General features: G+C 35.5%; 1 protein-coding gene across 1 annotated transcript in view; it reads left to right on the top strand.

Annotated features, from left to right (window-relative positions):
* The window catches only part of SNTG1 (syntrophin gamma 1), a gene marked incomplete at both ends in the record, with an annotated part of 148,441 nt that extends 138,562 nt beyond the window's left edge, over positions 1 to 9,879 (top strand). Inside the window, one exon of the mRNA XM_080339988.1 lies at positions 9,721 to 9,879. Coding sequence (XP_080196114.1) covers positions 9,721 to 9,879 — 159 coding nt within the window. The remainder of the gene's footprint in view (positions 1 to 9,720) is intronic.
* Between the last annotated feature and the right edge of the window lie 8,264 nt (positions 9,880 to 18,143).

Genomic DNA, 18,143 nt, shown 5'->3' with positions numbered 1-18,143 from the left:
ACAAGACTGAAGTTTTGTGTCTCTGTCTTATTCAAAATCATTCAAAATCAGTTGTCTTTACAGTTGTATTTTTGATACAAAAGTTAATTTATAAATAGAGTAACCCTGAGAGATTTATGCTTAGTTTGATATATGTGTTTTGAGAACAGGGCATTTAATGTCCTAATGTGTGTAACAAGTGATCTCCCAGGGTCTTTGATAACTGGAACTGCCTTAGAGTCTAAATCAAAGGTCTTTTTGACTAGAATCCCAACCTTTGTATAAACCTAAAGACTGTTTTCTTGGCCTTCCTTAAGTCTTGCTATACCATTTTTCCTGACTGGTCCAAGAGAAAATTGCGGAGTGAATATGATAACAATACAGTTTCATGAGCAAAATGGAAATGGTTAAATAAATAGTTATCTAGAATAGCTAAATATGGACAGGATAATAAAGTAATAAAGTATGTAGAGAAAAAAAAACATTGTATTTGGAGCGGTTGTGAGTTTAAATGCAAATAGCTACATTAAGCAGCTATTTTTCCTTCCTGCATGTCTCTTTATGCTTAGTATTAATTATTTTCTACCTAACAGCTATGTGCTTGATTTTAAATGTTGTACTCAGTGCAATGAAGGTACGTAAAAGCTCCCATTAAATCAACAGTAATGTAATGTGGTGCACTGTGGCTTTCAATACCTTCATGTTCTGCCATGTCTTGAGGATAAATGTTTTCTTACTTCCAATTTATTTCAAGTATTGTTTTAACAGTACAGAATTCTTTTAATCTCTAGTCAGAAAACATAACCTGATGTTGTGAGGATGATCTCATTGGAATCCATGAAAAGAAAACATTTCCTTTTTTTCAGTAAAACTAGAATATATGTTTAATTCTAAATTATTTTTTTTAAATTAAAACAAATTATGAATTCTAGATTTTGAAGAAGAATAATTTTTATCAACAATGTTTTCATGTTTTAAATAAAATCTATCAGGCAAATCACTTTATAAGCCTTGGAAGTACCCTGGTAGCTTTATCGTACCTATTGTATTTGAGTGTATTGTACACTCCAACTTAATAGAGCTCTATTTCTGGGAAATGTAATCTTTCTACTTTTTATCAAGGTAGAAATACTACCCTCTACCTTATGAAGGTAGAATATTATGAAAACTTGCTAGCATGCTTATTGATATGCTGTCATGCTCCCTGGTTGCTTCTTTTAATTATAAATTTAAATTTTCACATTGATCAATTTTAACATAAAAATGTGTTACTTTAAAATAATTTTCTTGGTGATCAATGCATACCACAGAATCACAGAATCACAGAGTGTTCGGGATTGGAAGGAACCTCGAAAGATCATCTAGTCCAATCCCCCTGTCAGAGTAGGAATACCTAGATGAGGTTGCACAGAAAGGCGTCCAGGCAGGTCTTGAATGCCTCCAGAGTAGGAGACTCCACAACCTCTCTGGGCAACCTGTTCCAGTGTTCTGTCACCCTCACTGAGAAGAAGTTTCTTCTCAAATTTAAGTGGAACCTTTTGTGTTCCAGTTTGTACTTGTTACCCCTTGTCCTATCGTTGGTTGTCACTGAGAAGAGCCTGGCTCCATCCTCATGACACTCACCCTTAATATATCTGTAAACATTAATGAGGTCACCCATCAGACTCCTCTTCTCCAAGCTAAAGAGATCCAGCTCCCTCAGCCTTTCCTCATAAAGGAGATACTCCATTCTCTTAATCATCTTCATTGTCCTGTGCTGGACTCTCCAGCAGTTCCCTATCCTTCTTGAGCTGAAGGGCCCAGAACTGGACACAATATTCCAGATGTGGTCTCACAAAGGGCACAGTGCTGGCTCATGATCATCCTGCTGTTCACCAGGATCTCTACATCCCTTTCCCCTGCGCTGCTCTCTAGTGAGTCGTTCCCCAACTTATACTGGAACCTGGGGTTATTCCTACCCAGATGCAAGACTCTACACTTTCCCTTGTTATATTTCACTACATTTTTCCCTGCCCAACTCTCCAGCTTGTCCAGGTCTCGCTGGATGGCAGCACAGCCTTCTGGCGTATCAGCCACTCCTTCCAGCTTTGTGTCATCAGCAAACTTGCTGATAGTACACTTTATTCCCTCATTCAAATCACTGATGAATATATTGAATAATACAGGCCCCAGTACTGACCCTTGAGGCACTCCACTAGATACAAGCCTCCAACTAGACTCTGCCTCATTGACCACGACTCTCTGGCTTCTTTCCTTCAGCCAGTTTGCAGTCCACCTCAGTACCCTATCATCCAGACCACACTCCCTCAGTTTAGCTGTAAAGATGCTGTGGGAGACTGTGTCAAACGCTTTACTGAAGTCAGGGTAGACCACATCCACTGCTCTGCCATCATCTATCCATCTTGTTATGTCCTCATAAAAGTCAGTGAGGTTGGTCAAGCACGACTTCCCTTTGGTGAAGCCATGTTGACTGCCCCTAATGACCCTCTTATCCCTGATATGCCTTGAGGCATATACCAGTTATATAATATAATAATATACCAATATAATATAATATAATATAATATAATATAATATAATAATATACCAATTATATAATAATAAAAAATGTCAGATTATGTTGCCTTTGGAAGGTTCTACAGCATTTACAGTGAGCAATTCTATCCATTCTGATTTGTTTACATATGAAGTATTTTGCTTAGTCTAAGAAACATAGATAAATGTTGTTACAAAGTGAATGTGGAGATTCATGGGCCATATTTTTTCAACTTTGGTGATTTTAAAATTCTATGGATAGGCTCCTTCAGTATCCGTTAAGCCTTTCATGGATTTAAAGCACAATTCAACATGAGAAGAGGTGTAACACTCTAACCTCTATTATTTGGGCTTTACTAAAATTACAGAGTTAGAGGTATAGCTATTTGGGGAACTCATGAGTCATTAGGAAGTGTTAATCAGATTTTCAGAAATGCTTGTAATACCAGGCTTCATGCATACGTATGCATTCTTCATTTGGAATCAGATTATGGGAATTTTGTAAAACATCTGTTAAAGGTTGTGATGAATATTCATGGCCACAGCTATCATCACCTGTTAAATGCAGCTTTGTTCTTCAGATGGCTGGGAGACCCATTGTTGTAAGGGCAAACAGCATAATTTTTCTTTTCTTTTTTTATGTAAAGTTAATTTTTTGCCAGTTATATTACATGATGAATAATCAGAATATAGTGAAATGAGAGCTCACAGCTAAGAACAAAAACAAAAAATGGAGGAGCCATTACCCAAATGTATTAAGGCTCTTCACTTCTGCATTTCCAAGCAGTAATAAGGAAGCAAAGCATGGCAGGTAACTTTGACTTAGAGTACTTTTTCCTCCTTCATTGTTAACAATAACACACTCTATGCAGAACCCGCTAAGGTGTATGCACAGCTGATCTGAGACTCCTGCTTTTCTTGCCTCCAAGGCCTGTTTTCCTCCATCTCCACGTTTCAACTATGGCACTGACAGAACATGTTCATGTATTTAATGCACTATAATCCAGTTTCTCCCTGCAAATGTGAGGTTGTCTAGCCATAGGGGGGGTTTTGTTGGGTGTTTTTTTACCATTCGGGCTGGTATCAGTGTGGCCAGCAGGACTAGGGAAGTGATTGTCCCCCTGTTCTGGAACACAAGTCTTATGAGGATCAGCTGAGGGAACTGGGGCTCTTTAGCCTGGAGAAAGGGAGGCTGAGGGGAGACCTTATCACTCTTTACAACTACGTGAAGGGAGGTTGTAGGGAGGTGGGTGTTGGTCTCTTCTCCCAAGTAACAAGTGATAGGACGAGAGGAAATGGCATCAGGTTGTGCCAGGGGAGGTTCAGAGTGGATATTAGGAAAAATTTATTCACAGAAAGGGTTGTCAGGCACTGGAAAAGGCTGCCCAGGTAAGTGGTGGAGTCACCATCCCTGGAGGTGTTAAAAAGACACATAGATGAGGTTCTTAGCAACATGGTTTAGTGGTGGAATTGAACAGTGTTAGATGTACAGTTGGACTTGATCCTAATGGTCTTCTCCAACCCAAATGGTTTTATGATTCTATATAATTCCTTCCTGTAAAATATGAGTTATCATTTCCTGTGCTGCCCATTTTCGGTATCTCATGCCATCCCAGATGTGTGTGATTATGGCATGTTGTATCTGTGAGATATCCTTCAGCTTTAGAATACTTATTCATTACTTAGAGAATTAAGAGTGTCAGAGTGCTTAGCTATTTAATTCTGATCCAAAATTTAGATAAATTTGTTATTATTCTAGAAGTAGACTTGTAGATGGAAATTGATTGCAAAAAAATAATTATACAGCAGCTTTTTAAATTTTAGCCATACTGTCTTTGTAATTGTGAAGAATCTGGAAAAAATATTTTTTGAGAAAAAATGAAGAACCACATACATTCATCAGTCAGTTTTGGTTTGATTTGGTTCGGCTTTCAAACACACTTGGTCACCAGACTTTATATTCCTAAGTGACAGAAAGACCTTCACTGACACTGAAAAATTAATATTTTTATAATGCTGCCAATTTTTTTTTTACAGTGTGCTTCAACAGTTACAATTTAACCAGGCATATTTCTTTTCAGCTTGAAAATCATTTTAAATATTTACACATTTGCACTATTGTCTGACATATTGTTAAAATATTGCCTTTTCTTCTGTACAGACTTGATACGGATTTTTTTGTTTGGCTTCTTTGTAAGGAATATTATGTTACTATAAAGATATATATATATGGTAGTATAAGAGAAGTGTTTCCTTGTAGATTTAAGCAATTTCAGTCTGAAAAATCTGAACAGTAATTACCATAGGTCACAACAGTCAGTCAATGGCAGACTGCCTGTATTCAAACACCTAACTTAAAAGGTCTCTAAGAAAAGTCGAAGAGGTTTCTGAGAGGAAAACCACTTAGGGGCAACATTAATCACAGATACCCCCTAGACATTCCAATCTCTAGGTTATTTCCCAGCTGTCACTCCGCAGGAGATATTGCACTAGTTTGCACAGTCAGACAGAATTTTTCTGACTGAGAGCTACAAAATAGAGCTATCGGCTTGGCAGAACATGGAGCCTCTCCTTCATTCTTACTGAGCTGTTCGGGTTGGGTTGAAAAAAACAAGCACGGAAGGCAAAGCTTTCTCCTCATCTATAGGACACAGAGAGTCACCTTCCTATCTAGTTACCTATCTATGTACCTATATATTTAGCTATAGTTTAATGATCCATTAGCATCTCTGCAGTATCACAGGGGCTTCCAAAGACTAACACAATCTCAGGACTATAATATACACAGAGTGCTGTGCCCTTCAATTTTACCTGACTAAGTATTGGACCACTGCAATTGTAACTGCTTCATATTTTTCTGACAGAGATGAAGAGTATCTTAAATCTATGCAAGATCCTCTTTTGATATATATATGCTCCCAAATATAGAAGCGTGTAATGTATATAAAAATCAACATCAGCACATTTTTTCTTATTACACACAATTTCCATTTTAATTTTTTAAGTAAATGCACAGATCAGTAATTTATGTGATCTGAGAATTTCTGTGCCTGGTAAAATGTATGTATAACTCAAAAGCTACACTTTTGTCTGTGCTTTCAGCTTTCTCAACTTTCAGGGCTTTTTTACAGCTCAACAGTTTTGTCAGAAAAACTCAGACAAGGTCACAAAGCAATGCTGAATCAGGTTAGCTTTTTTTCACAGACTATCTCAACCCCTAAGTTGAGTGTTGCAAAACCAAAGTGCATTCAAAAATCAGCACATCAGGATGAAGATCCAGTCAATTGCCTTTACCTATTTGAATATGGAGAACAGAAGAGGGCACAAATACAGTATCAGCAAAGGAAAAAGTATAACTTCAAGAATTTAGCATTAATACTTATTGATCAATTAATAGTATTTTAATAGCAATTCATGACAATTAATTTTTGCTTGAAATTAGCTTGTATAAAATCTAATCTTAAGTAAGATAAATAGCCTGAGTTGTAATGTGAACAAAATGCTCATTTTCAAGTGTTGGAAGGTGTCTTGATGGATGTTTGCATCATTTTCCAGACTGACATTTCCGCTAATTTAAAGTATATTCTCCAAAATATAATTTTAAATTAATACTTATTCTTAGCTTTGAGGGTTTTTCTGTGAGCAACACAGTCACAGGGTTCTTGAATCTTAGCATATCATCTCTAAATGGGCTTTAAGTATACATCCTTAGGATTTTTACAGTGTAATTGCTCAATTGCAGTGACTGCATTCTGAGTTCAAATTTCTGACCTGTGTTGGTTGTGTGATTTAATTTTTTAGTTTTCACTTCTGTTGTACATGGATTATCTGTTAAATATCTATTTTAAATCAGGTTCTATGCTAATATAGAAAGACCACATTTGATGAAAGAACAAAAGTCTTCTCATCTCAGCAGTTTATATATGGATGAAAATAAAATATTTTTTTCTACCCTGATCATGCTTATAAATTTACAATTGTGTGATTTTGAATATGTATTGATTATGTAGTTGTATCATTAATACAATGCAATAAGAGGATTTGGTTTGTTTGGCTGGCTGGTATGGATTGGTTTGTTTTTTTGTGGGCTTGTTTTGTTTTGTTTTCCATCTGAGGGAACTCCCTGTTTTCTTTCTATCCCCATCCTTTTGAACCAGACTTTCTTTGTGAAAGGATAGTGGAATTCCCACACACTTCTGATCATGCTCAATGACTGCATCTTTCTCAAATACTTTTCTTCCCACTTGTTGTCCTCTGCAGAAAACGTGCATGTTCAGGATAATAATCTGGGAATGTCTGGTATAATGGCAGCAATGTAGGGTGATAGTAGTTTGATCAAGAAATAACATGAAAGGCAATACGAAGATCAAAGGGTATACTGATATTCCTAGGAGAGTAGGCTCTTAGGTGAAGTGTAGAGTCTGCAAGTTAGAATAACAGTCCATTGTGTACTTTTAGATGGACAAATAGATGTGGCTTATTTTGGATTTCTTTTTTTTTTGGGGGGGGGGATTCAGAGCATCTCCTTTTTACCAATGACAGCAGCTTTAATGGCTTCACTTCATATTCCCTCAGGTTTCTTAGGGTTTGCCTGCTTGTTTATTTGAAATGTTATTTGAAGCTGGGTGTGCAACACACAACACTTTGCTGGGTGAAAGAGTATTCAGACAAAAGGATGTCTGATAACAAAGTATATACGAAAACAGTCAGGGGTGACCTAGTGTGCACAAAAGCTTGTGGGTTCCACTCCTTCTGCAGGCAGCAATGCAGACCTGTGGGCAGCAAAAAGTGCAAGATCTCAGCAGAAGTGAGGGAATGTTTTATCTGTCAGCAGCTCTACATGAAGCCTTATCTGTTCATTAAGCTTTCTTGTGACTAGGCTAATCTGCCAGAAAAGTGTTGCTCCTGATGGATCCCATTTCCATCAATCAGGCTCCTGTGAACTGAGCTGTAGCCATTAATTAGGCCTGTATGTACCCAACACATACCAATCAGCCTACTGTGTTTCACATTGCTTTAATTTCCAGTTAAATATGCATGTCTGCCTTGAAAGAGGAATAATATTTAATGGCAAATAATAATCTAGCATTTGCTGAACTTCATAGTGCTTGTCTCTGCAGACAAGTTAATTTCTGCATTGCATCATTACTATCAGTAACAGTAAACCAATGGGACCTTTAGAGGCTGTTCTGACACCTCACCCATTTTCCTTTAAGGTCTATTGAGCAATGAATCTTCCCAATGTGTTCCTGCTGCAGAAACACCTGTGATAACTGCTGGTAGCATTTATACTAATGCACTGTGAAAATACAGTGTCCAGGAGCTGTAATTGTGATAGTAAGGACTTTCAGCTAGTAGGATTACCTAATTGACTCGAACAATTCTCGAAGTGTAATATTTGTTTTAATAAGCTTGTCCTGTTGAGGCATAGGCGGAAATTAAGTCCTTCTACAGATAACACACAGAATCAATATCACGGTTATTTCTATGTTCCACTCCATATTTATTCTCTCATCTTAAACTTCAGTTTTATTTTATAGCACCAAAAGGATAAACAATATTACATTAATACAAGAGTGTTAACTGAAAATTAACCTAATTTGAATGGCTGATAGTTCTTATTTTGAAATAGCTTCAATAATTCTTTGTTTCCTCATCTCAGAAATACCATTTTTTTCCTATCTATAATACATTTGAAACTGAGGAGGAAGGGGAGGTAGGAACCTTTGTCATAGTGATAAAATTGCCCTTCTCCCAATATTTAAAAATGAAAATGTCTCTAAACAGATTTATTTAAGTAGACACAGATGGCAGGTTTGTGAAACTTGGCATAAACTTTATCTTCTTTATGGAGAATTGACAGTTAGGGGATTTTAAAGAAACTCATGGGATATTAAAAATTCATTTCTGAGCTTGTCCGAAGGACATCTGCTCAGGTTGTAAGAGAACTAAAACAAGATCCACTCATTTAGTACATCAGTGGACGCTCTACACATGCAGCTGTCTGCTTTCAGGCAGTTGTTGCCTCTCACACATGAGTATTTTTGAATGCCTCCATGAATTACGTGAAGCAGTATCTACCAGGAAACCTCAAGAGACACAAAATTGCAGTTTAATACCATTTTGATAAATTTAGCAATTTCTGTTGAATTTACAACATTATAAATATTCTTCTAAACAAAAAAGCAAAATCCACGGCACTACATAGCCTGAAAATACCAGTGCTGGACAGAAAGACAAATAGAATATAACACAGATATCTATGAATGTTTTCATATTATAATGAAGAAATCTGTATAGGCAGTGAATCAAAGCAGAAAGATGGCAGCTCTGCACCACCACCCCTACACTCAAATGTATTCAAACACCTCAGTATTTTCTTTCAAATATAACATATAGTAATTGATTAAATGTCAAATCCAAAAACGCATACTGAAGACAACCTAAAAAAGATTGATCAGACCAAGGCAATTATACACAAAGGAGCAAATTTATATATGCAAAAAAAAAAAAAAAAGTAGTTTTTATTTATTTCCTCTGTAGTGGTGTCTAAAAGAGTCCCAGCTATTCTAATCACATGCTAAACACCTATAAAGAAATGTCAATTAAAGAAGAAAAATAAGGAATTTTATAACTAATAAATGTAAAACATGGAGTCTGTTCCTTTTTTTTTTCCTGTCCAATGATGGTCTCCATCCCAATGAAAAAGGATCCAGAATATCACTGTGTGATAGTAGCACTTTTTGAATATGTGACATGATGAAGTAATGTAACATATGTGGAACTCAACATTACTGATTTCTGTGGATATATTTCATACACAGTAGTAGTCCAAAGATTTGTAGACTGTTATGGCGCAGTCTTCAAATTCCTGTCTAAATTAAACCTACGAAAGTGCCAGATTTATATTAACCTGGGAAAAAAAAAATATATATATATGGTGTCACTTTCTTTCCCCTTTAGCAGGTAGGATGTCATATTTTATGGAGACAGTTAACTCAGAAATTTATCCATCTTAGTCTCTGAACAATTAATTACCAAATAGAGATACTTTAGTGTCTAAATCCCTATAATGGAAAATTGACAGGAACATTAGCAGAATTATATCAAACTATTAAAATTATTTCTCTTTGAATAGGAGTTCATGCCTGGCTATATGTTTGTGTTCTTTTGTTTCACGTTTAATCTTTTTGTTTTCACTTCCAGGAACTGGAGTTTTCCAACTTGTTTGCAGTCCTTCACTGTATCCACTCATTCTTTGCAGCCAAAGTGGCTTGTTTGGACCCTTTGTACGTAGGCAGTCAAGCCACAGCTTCTGCTGCTCCCACAACTTCTGGTACTGGCAAATTAAAGTATGCTACTTGACATCTCACAGTACAGCACTGCCACTTAACAAGACATAACAATGTATAAATATTCATAAGATGTAGACCTTTGGCGAACCATGCACATGGAAAGCAGTCCTGGAGGCAAGACATCTTGCAGCATCAGCAGATAAATGGTCACGTGGGATCATAAATTCATCTCTGCTCTGCAAGACATCAGTAAATAATCCTACTCAAAACCCCAGAATAAGATTGATATGCTTTTAGTATGATCTGTTTGTACTTACATAGTGCTTTAAGCAACACTGGAAGCAAAGGGATAAATGACAAAATGAAGCACTTCAGTATTTAATAAAATTTTCAAATTGCTATAATAATACACAAATATAATTGTCATTTTCCTGTTTTCAGATGTTTTTTATGACTATATGCTAAACTCTGAGTATCAACATATTACCCTATCATTACATTATAAATGACATAAGAGCAAGCAACAGCATATAGTACATGGTGACAAGGAGATAAGCATGAAAAGGCCTTTGTGTAAGTATCCCCTCAAATAAGAAAGCACTTTAAGCACTGTTGTAAATCCATACTTGTGTCCATACGTGGAGTCACGCTGCTTTTTCGTTTTTGTTCCTTTAGTCTAATAATAACAACAACAAAGGTATAGCCATATTGGATTGATACATTAAATTAAAAAAAAAAGCCACAAAAAGCAAAACATCTTCTCATGAGTAAGTCCTTCTTATTCAAGTAAATATTGTGATATGAGTTTAATTGCAAATTAAGTGCAAGTGTGCAAAGTATCAAGTCTGATATTTACTTCCTCCCTTTGTCAAAAATTATTTTCTGTAAATCTAACGGTCTTTTTTTCACCAGACTTGACAGAGAGAATCCACCTAGTACACTGTTTCCATGTTTAACCTTGATTTGACATCATAACTAGAACCTCTGTTCCACTCAGGCTCCAAATAGACAACCTATGTTATGCTTGAAAAATGAGTCCACCATTTGAAGTCTTAATAGTTGCTTTTTTAATGTATATTCTTAGTAAAAGACAGGAATAAATTAAATAATCTGTAAAGAATAGATGACAGAATGCATAATGTCTTTGTATGTTGAGAATATTACATCACTCTGAACCACATACTATTTCCAGAGTATCATTTAATTATGAAAGCTGAAGGACTTGTAAATTTAAAATTAATAAGTTTATTTAAATATCATTTTTCAAAATAATTTAATTTTGTGCTCTTGCACACATCAGTGAAGATTTAAAAAGTAGTGGGAACGTGTGGGAAACAACAGAAAAGATGAGGGATTTTATTTTGCCAGACAGCGTAAGAGAACCTAAAAAACTGCCGGAAGAACAGTCATTACAGTTACCGTGTATGCATGACATTTGAAATAGTACTTTGTGGGGTTTCTGTTTATTATATTGAAATCAATACTACCTTTTTTATTTTTTTTCCACTTATATTTGTTATAAAACCACATAGCATGTAAAGGTTATGTACACCATCTGCCTTGTTTACCAGAAAGACTAATTCTGTCACATTCCTTTCTACATATCAAAATAATTAAAACTTCAAAAATGAAGCCAGAGGAAAGCTTTTTCAAAATGGCAACTATTCAAGATGCAAGGCAGGGGCAAAAGATGAATGAACTGTAGAGGCAAATCATGTCTCTGTTTTTTGCTTTGCATTAGAAACATTTGCATTTATGTGTGTGAGAATATCCTTGCCTTGAAGTATAGCTTGTCTCACTTGATATTAGTTCCAAATAATCTGAAAATGTACTTTCTGGGGACCTTTTTGTCAGTTGCAAATGCCTGTCAGTACAAGCTTACTTCTTTTTAGTACACTACCAAGGGTTACATATTTATTTTCTGTGCTAAATACAATGAAATGATGTTGTAATCCAGCTACTAAATGTTTTAAGTATCATAAAAAACCAACATTTTTATGGACATCATGATGTGTTTGTTTATATGAATTGCCCCTAAATAAGTAGGTCACATTCTAGTCTCTAAATGACATATAAAACTACTGTGGCTGGCCAGGGGATCTCAGATTTGTTCCTGGGAGAGTACAAACCCCAGATATTTTGAATCCAAAGCTACAAGTCTAAGAGGTTTAAAGATGGTAACTCAGGCACTGTGTCCTTGTCAAGAAAGCATATACTGGAAATACAAATTTTGCAGAGCACTGACAATGCTGAAAACAGAATCTCAGTATCTGTTAATGACAGCTCTCCTTCTCTGTGCCCCCGAATAAATCTCCTTCCTTTCAGTGTGTTGCTGTGATCACAGTGTTGGCATGTGCTAACATCTCAGTAAATACTCTGCTGACAATAGCAGAATCTAAAACTAATCAGCTGCCAGTTTAATGTGTTTCCTTCAGCTGTTCATGTTATATGCACAGTTGTACCACTGAAACTGAGAGTTGTTTAGGGAACATTTTTTAATGTGCTTAAATGAGCACAACATTTACCAAAGCTGACAGAAAGTATGTCATTGTAAATTGCTGTAGATTAAGGGATTCCATTATATGAAAAACCCCCACCCCAAATTTAAAAAAAAAATAAATAAAAATCACCCTTTTGCAGAATGGAACTAATGTCATGAAATTTTGGAACTCTACCACGGTATCCTAAAAATCTCAGTCACATATTCTGTTTGTAGAAGTGCTGAATTCATCAAAGAGACTTTTGTAACTGGGCATTAAATAAGTAACATTTAAGAGACAAACATTAGCCTGTAAATTGATGTTTTGTTTTTGTTTTTCTAAACCCTTATCTTTCAAAGAGATAAACTGGTGGGTATAATCAATACTTTTATTTTCAATAAGATAAAAGTGTTGTTGTGAGAATAGCCTTGACTGCAGATCAATGCTGGTTTGCAAATGCAACAGGGGTTAGTGCACTGACCTCTCAGAATATTCAGAGGTGACTCTGCATCCAGGCTTGCCCTTTTAGAGCAAGTTTGTCAGAATTTCAGTCTTGAACCAAAGAGGGAAAATTTTAAACTCTGTGTTATGACTATTCTTGAAATAGCAAAATATAATTTATAAACATATTAAATGGCTATATTTTCATTTAAATACCTATAGGAGATTCCCATTTAAAGCATAGTGAACTTCATATACATATGTCAAAACCCAGGCTTTATGCTGCAGTTTCTCATTTCACATGTGGCATATAACAAATACACGCATTTTGTAAGTCAACACAGCCCAGTGACAATGAAATAACACAAATGTGATGAACTATCAGCTTTTGCTAACAATATGTATGCAAATGAAAGTAAATTTCTTAACAAAAAAGAGCAAACCAATTCATAGCATAAAATGTAATTTGTTCTTTTTATGTCATAATACTCTTAAGTTTAATAAAAAAGTATCTTTATAGTACTGTGCCTATTGAAGTGATGTTATATAGTATACCAAAAATATGTACTCTTAAGTATAACTAAATATATTTGGTTTGATTTGCTTTGCTTTATGATGGAAATTTTAGATAATCTGACCTTCACAGAACTAAGCATATGCTAGGTTATACTGTCAGCATAATTTTATTATGAAAGTGTTACAGATTTGAATACATGTTATTCTTGATTTCATCAGTGAATGACTATGTTTCATTTTCTACATCTGTTTAAAAGTACAGTTCTAGATTTTCAAAAGAGCTTTGCATTCCAGTAGAATTAAGGCACCTTTATAGTAAAAATCAGGATATTTTTAAATGTTGGCCATTTTATTTTGTTAATTAAGTGCAGCAAGAAGTTTATGGAGACAAACTGGTTGTAAGTGGGTTGTTTTTTAAAACCAATAATTTGAAGTTCTGTCTGTTCAAACTAGAACTCACAAGAATGCAAACCAATAATATGCAGTATCCATATGCTTTGAGATGAGAATCATGACAAATATTATTTTCCAAATTATTTCTTGATTCCACACGAATACATTTATTTACTTAATCAGAACACTTCAAAGTGGATGGTTAAACATGAGTAGGTAGTTGTCAACACTGCAGCCTATTACTTTAAATGTGATTTGGTTTATTCAATACCTTAAGATATTTCTTACATCAAACAAAATAATAATATTTTTTTTAAAAAAAGGCTGAAGAACTTGTGAATGTACAGTTACTACCCTTAGAAATTCAGCAGCTTTGCTCCATATTATCTAAGTATCCTCAAGTATTCCCTATGCCAATAAGAAAGACCGATTTTCATTCTGGTATGGCAACTCCAAAGGAACCTTTTGGAAAACGTAATTTTATTAATATTAAAAATTGTTCCTTGTATTGCAATTTCCATTTCCTTACAAAGTGTGGTCCCTGAAAAAGCATAGTAAAGGAAAAAAAGTTTACGCTCATATTAAAATGTTCGACCTCGAACAATTTTGAGTCCATACTTTGAACTCACACCTCTGACCATTGCTGCGTGATGGGAAACATGAGAGACTCAAGCTCCTGAAATTTAAATATCTGTCTTAGATGCCTAAAGTAGCACTTTTGTCTCTCAAAAGGGAAATACAAGGCAGGAATATAGTTTGGGATCACTGAAGGATTGTGCATGTGTATGTGTCTCTAAGGAGACATGCTTCTGTGTTAGTGTTTTTATTTTATCAGGAACGTGCTTTTGAAGCCAGACTCCTGCCTGCTGCCACTCACTGTGCTGTTCTTCATATCACAGAGCAGTCTTTAAGCACATGAACGTGCTTTTTAGGATAAAACTAAGTGACCATCACACCTATATGAGTTCCATGTCCTGGTGTGATTTCAGACCATGTGGCCCAACTGAAATGTGTCCAGAGGAAGAAACCCTCTGAGATGCATTAGCTCCTCGTGCCAGCTGTTTCTGTCTCTGCAGCAGCTGCTGCTTATACACTGTGGGTGCTTGAAGGACCCTAGAAAGCTGAGCCTCTTAGTGTACCCCACCAGAGCTTGGTGCCTGAAGGGGTATGCTGCACTGTGGCAAGGGACAGAATGAGGCTAAAGAAGGCTGATGAGTGCCCAGGACAGGTTATTCTGCATCACCTTTTTTCCCTTGCCACATCAGGACAATATTGACTGCAAGGAGCCTACTCCATGCCAGTCAACCCTCTTCCTGCTGCATCTCTCTCCCCATCTGTGGCAAACGCATACCTGAATATTTGCTCTACGGTCCCCAAGCTCACCTCCATCTTCCCTCAGCCCCTTTGCTCAGACAGGCACCAAAACTGTATTCTCAGCTACATAACAAAGCCTCTAAATCTCTTACACAGTCAGAGGACAGTATTAAGAATTATGGTAAGGGCATCCATGTGCAAGAGTGCTTAAGCATGCGATTAACATTCAGGTTAAAGCAAGTGAAGTTGTACCTGAGCTTAAGTGCTTTCCTGACTTGGAAGGTTCTTAAGTGCAATTTTAGTACTAAGGTCTGTAGTGACAACACATTTCTATTTGCTTGGCTCCGTTTTCAGGAAGTTTAGCAAAAGTTCATATTCTGTTGGAATCATAAAGCATAGGAATACTGGAATAAAAATAAATTTCTGTTTTAATTCTATATATTATTACAGTACGTTTCATAATCTGTTAAAATACGTTGAACAATGTAAAACTAAATGCTTTCATTTACAAAACCTAGTCAGTTTTCCCTATGGTAAACATGACTTCCACTTTCAACAACTTTCTCCACAAGAATCCTAACTAAATACAATAGAAATTCTTTTATTATTCAGTATATACTAATATATAATGCATAGAGTGTGTGTGTGTATGTGTGTGTGTGTGTGTGTGTATATTAGTATATACTAATGAAGATATTCAGTATATATTAGTGAAAGATACATATTAGGCACAACTATAAAACAGAAGCATAAATCCATGAAGCTTTACATTTAGAAACTTAATCGTATAATATTATAAAGAAAAACATGTATATTAGTTGAAGAAATTGCTATTTTTGCAGGCTATGCACAATCTGGATATACAATAGTAAACTGATAAACATTAACTGATTTACTATTTCATACCTCCAGGAACTCTGATTTTTTAATTATTCTTATCCCTTTAGCATATTTGCAATATATGTCATAAGTTTTAATTTGTTATGGATAAAAATGACTGAAAAAATGTAATAGAAAGTGCTATATATTTTATAAATATTAAAAATTTAAGAAAAAACTATTCCAATTATTTATTTCATTTTTAGTTATGGTTTTGTGGTTGTTTGTAATATGTATTTGTGACAAACATGTCACTTAGTTGTTTAAGCTCATTAATGTACCACTAATAAAATGCTATCTTCTGTTTTGTTTTTGTTATGTTTTGTTTTGTTTCTTTTTGTAATGGAACATAACAGAAAAAATAGAAAATAAATATTTTTTAACTAATCTTTTGCATTTAGTCATACAGTGTATGAATTTACACCATTGAAAGCCAAGTGTGAGAGATCAAGAAAATACTTGAAGGACCTGGGGTGGTAAAGTTATTTCAAACACCATGTTCAACTGTTTATTTAACAGAAATAATGATGATTCCTTACTCATATCCTCATTTTCACAGGCCATGTCACACACTGAAGTTCTGACTAGGTTTTTGGAAATATCCACCTCTCCCCTGGCTAAGAAGCTCACCTGCAACCTATTTTTACCACACAATCACCAGATTACTTTACCAGTGACGTTTATTGCTTAGTGTTCGTTGGAATGAACTTGGGCCTGATATTTCAGGGCTTGAAGGTATTTTTGGTACATCTTTGCAATCAAACAACTTTCTAAACGGTGCTTCAACTACGAGAACAAAACCTCTTTGGTGAGTTCACTTTAGTTTATCTTTTTTCCTGACTGAGGGAAGAGATTCTGGAAGAAGGAGAGGCCCTGCTTTTATTTAGACACTTTTGTATCTTTTCAACAATTTAGAGTGAGGGTCTGCAGTGCACATTTCACACGGACATTTTTGGTGCCTTTCTTGTGCTCCTAGTGCAGAGAAGTCAGGTAAGCTCCCTTGTGACAGGGCTGCTGTCACCCTTCTCTCCTACCACCTCCACAAGCAGCCACCAGGGCATTCTTGGACCTCAGGCTGGGGTTGCCATCCTCCGTTCTGTATGAAAGGAAATCTCCCTTGCTGGTTCCAGCCCTTTCAGTATCTTGAAGAGAAGGGGGGAAAATGAAGCTTGATGTAATTATAAGTGTGAGGAACATGTTTTGCTGAAAAAAATCCTCAGTCATTCCCAGAAGTGATTCGGATGATGTGAGTTCACAAGTATATGTACCTATGCCACATCACTTTAGTTTTGTGTGTCTCAAGTTTGTTTTTATACCGTATTTCAGTGAAAAGCCAGTAAAAACAAAACAAAACAAACAAACAAACAAACAAAACCAAAAAAGAGTGAGAGAGGTCTTTAAAAAAAGAGGTCAACAGAACCATAGAATATTACATAGTTAGGAAAGTTATGGAAGTAAGTATATTCCAAATGTACATGAATTCTGTTATAGTTACGATTTCCATTTGCCCTTTAAATAAGAACTGCATATTATATTGGAAGAATGAACTCACATAGAACCAAAAGGTTTGTTTATTCTGGAAACATCTACATTCTTCTGAATTATCATTTTTTAATCTATCATCTTTTGTATCATCCCCACAGATTTTGACCTCTAATGAAAATTCTTATAATCAAAGTTTCTTAGATACAATCCTTGAATTAATTTCTTTAAATTCATTGTACTTACGTTCCACAGCTAACATACTTTTTCTCCAAGCCATGCAACAATTTGTTCTTGCAGCATCTAAAATTAATAGTGATCTATTTACCTGTACTTTTGATCAATAAAAGCAGAGTATAATATTCATGTCTTGTCAATGATTAAGTTGTACAGTTCCCTAATGTTTCTTTTTCAGTATTTTGACACTAACTATTCTTACATTTGCTCATCAAGGTGTAGCAATTTTTTTAAGTATTCTTCACACACAATCCCCTTTAGAAATAGAAACTCCCTTCATTTCCTTAACAGAAAAAAATAATATTTTACTCTCTGTAGTGCCATAGCTAATATGTGCTTGTTCCAGAAAAGCTAAAAGAGGGCTTTACCATACAGTGAGTACTTGAGTTTGTTGGCTATGTGCTTTATGCATTTCGCATGCACACTTTTCTCCCAGCTCTGAGCAGAATTTCTTCCCAGTGCTTTCCTTCTCTGCCATGTGCAGCACGGGTGCTTACCATAAGAGCTGTCTCAGGACTCCTTAACACTGTGGAAAAAATTTTGTTAGTTCAAAAATGCTAGGCTAGGGAGGTTCAATCTGGTCACGGGACGA

The sequence above is a fragment of the Nesoenas mayeri genome (genome assembly GCF_963082525.1).
Source record: "Nesoenas mayeri genome assembly, chromosome: 2".
Taxonomy (NCBI): Eukaryota; Metazoa; Chordata; class Aves; order Columbiformes; family Columbidae; genus Nesoenas; species Nesoenas mayeri.
The sequence above is the reverse complement of the archived record's forward strand: the minus strand, read 5'-3'. Positions and strand labels throughout refer to the sequence as shown.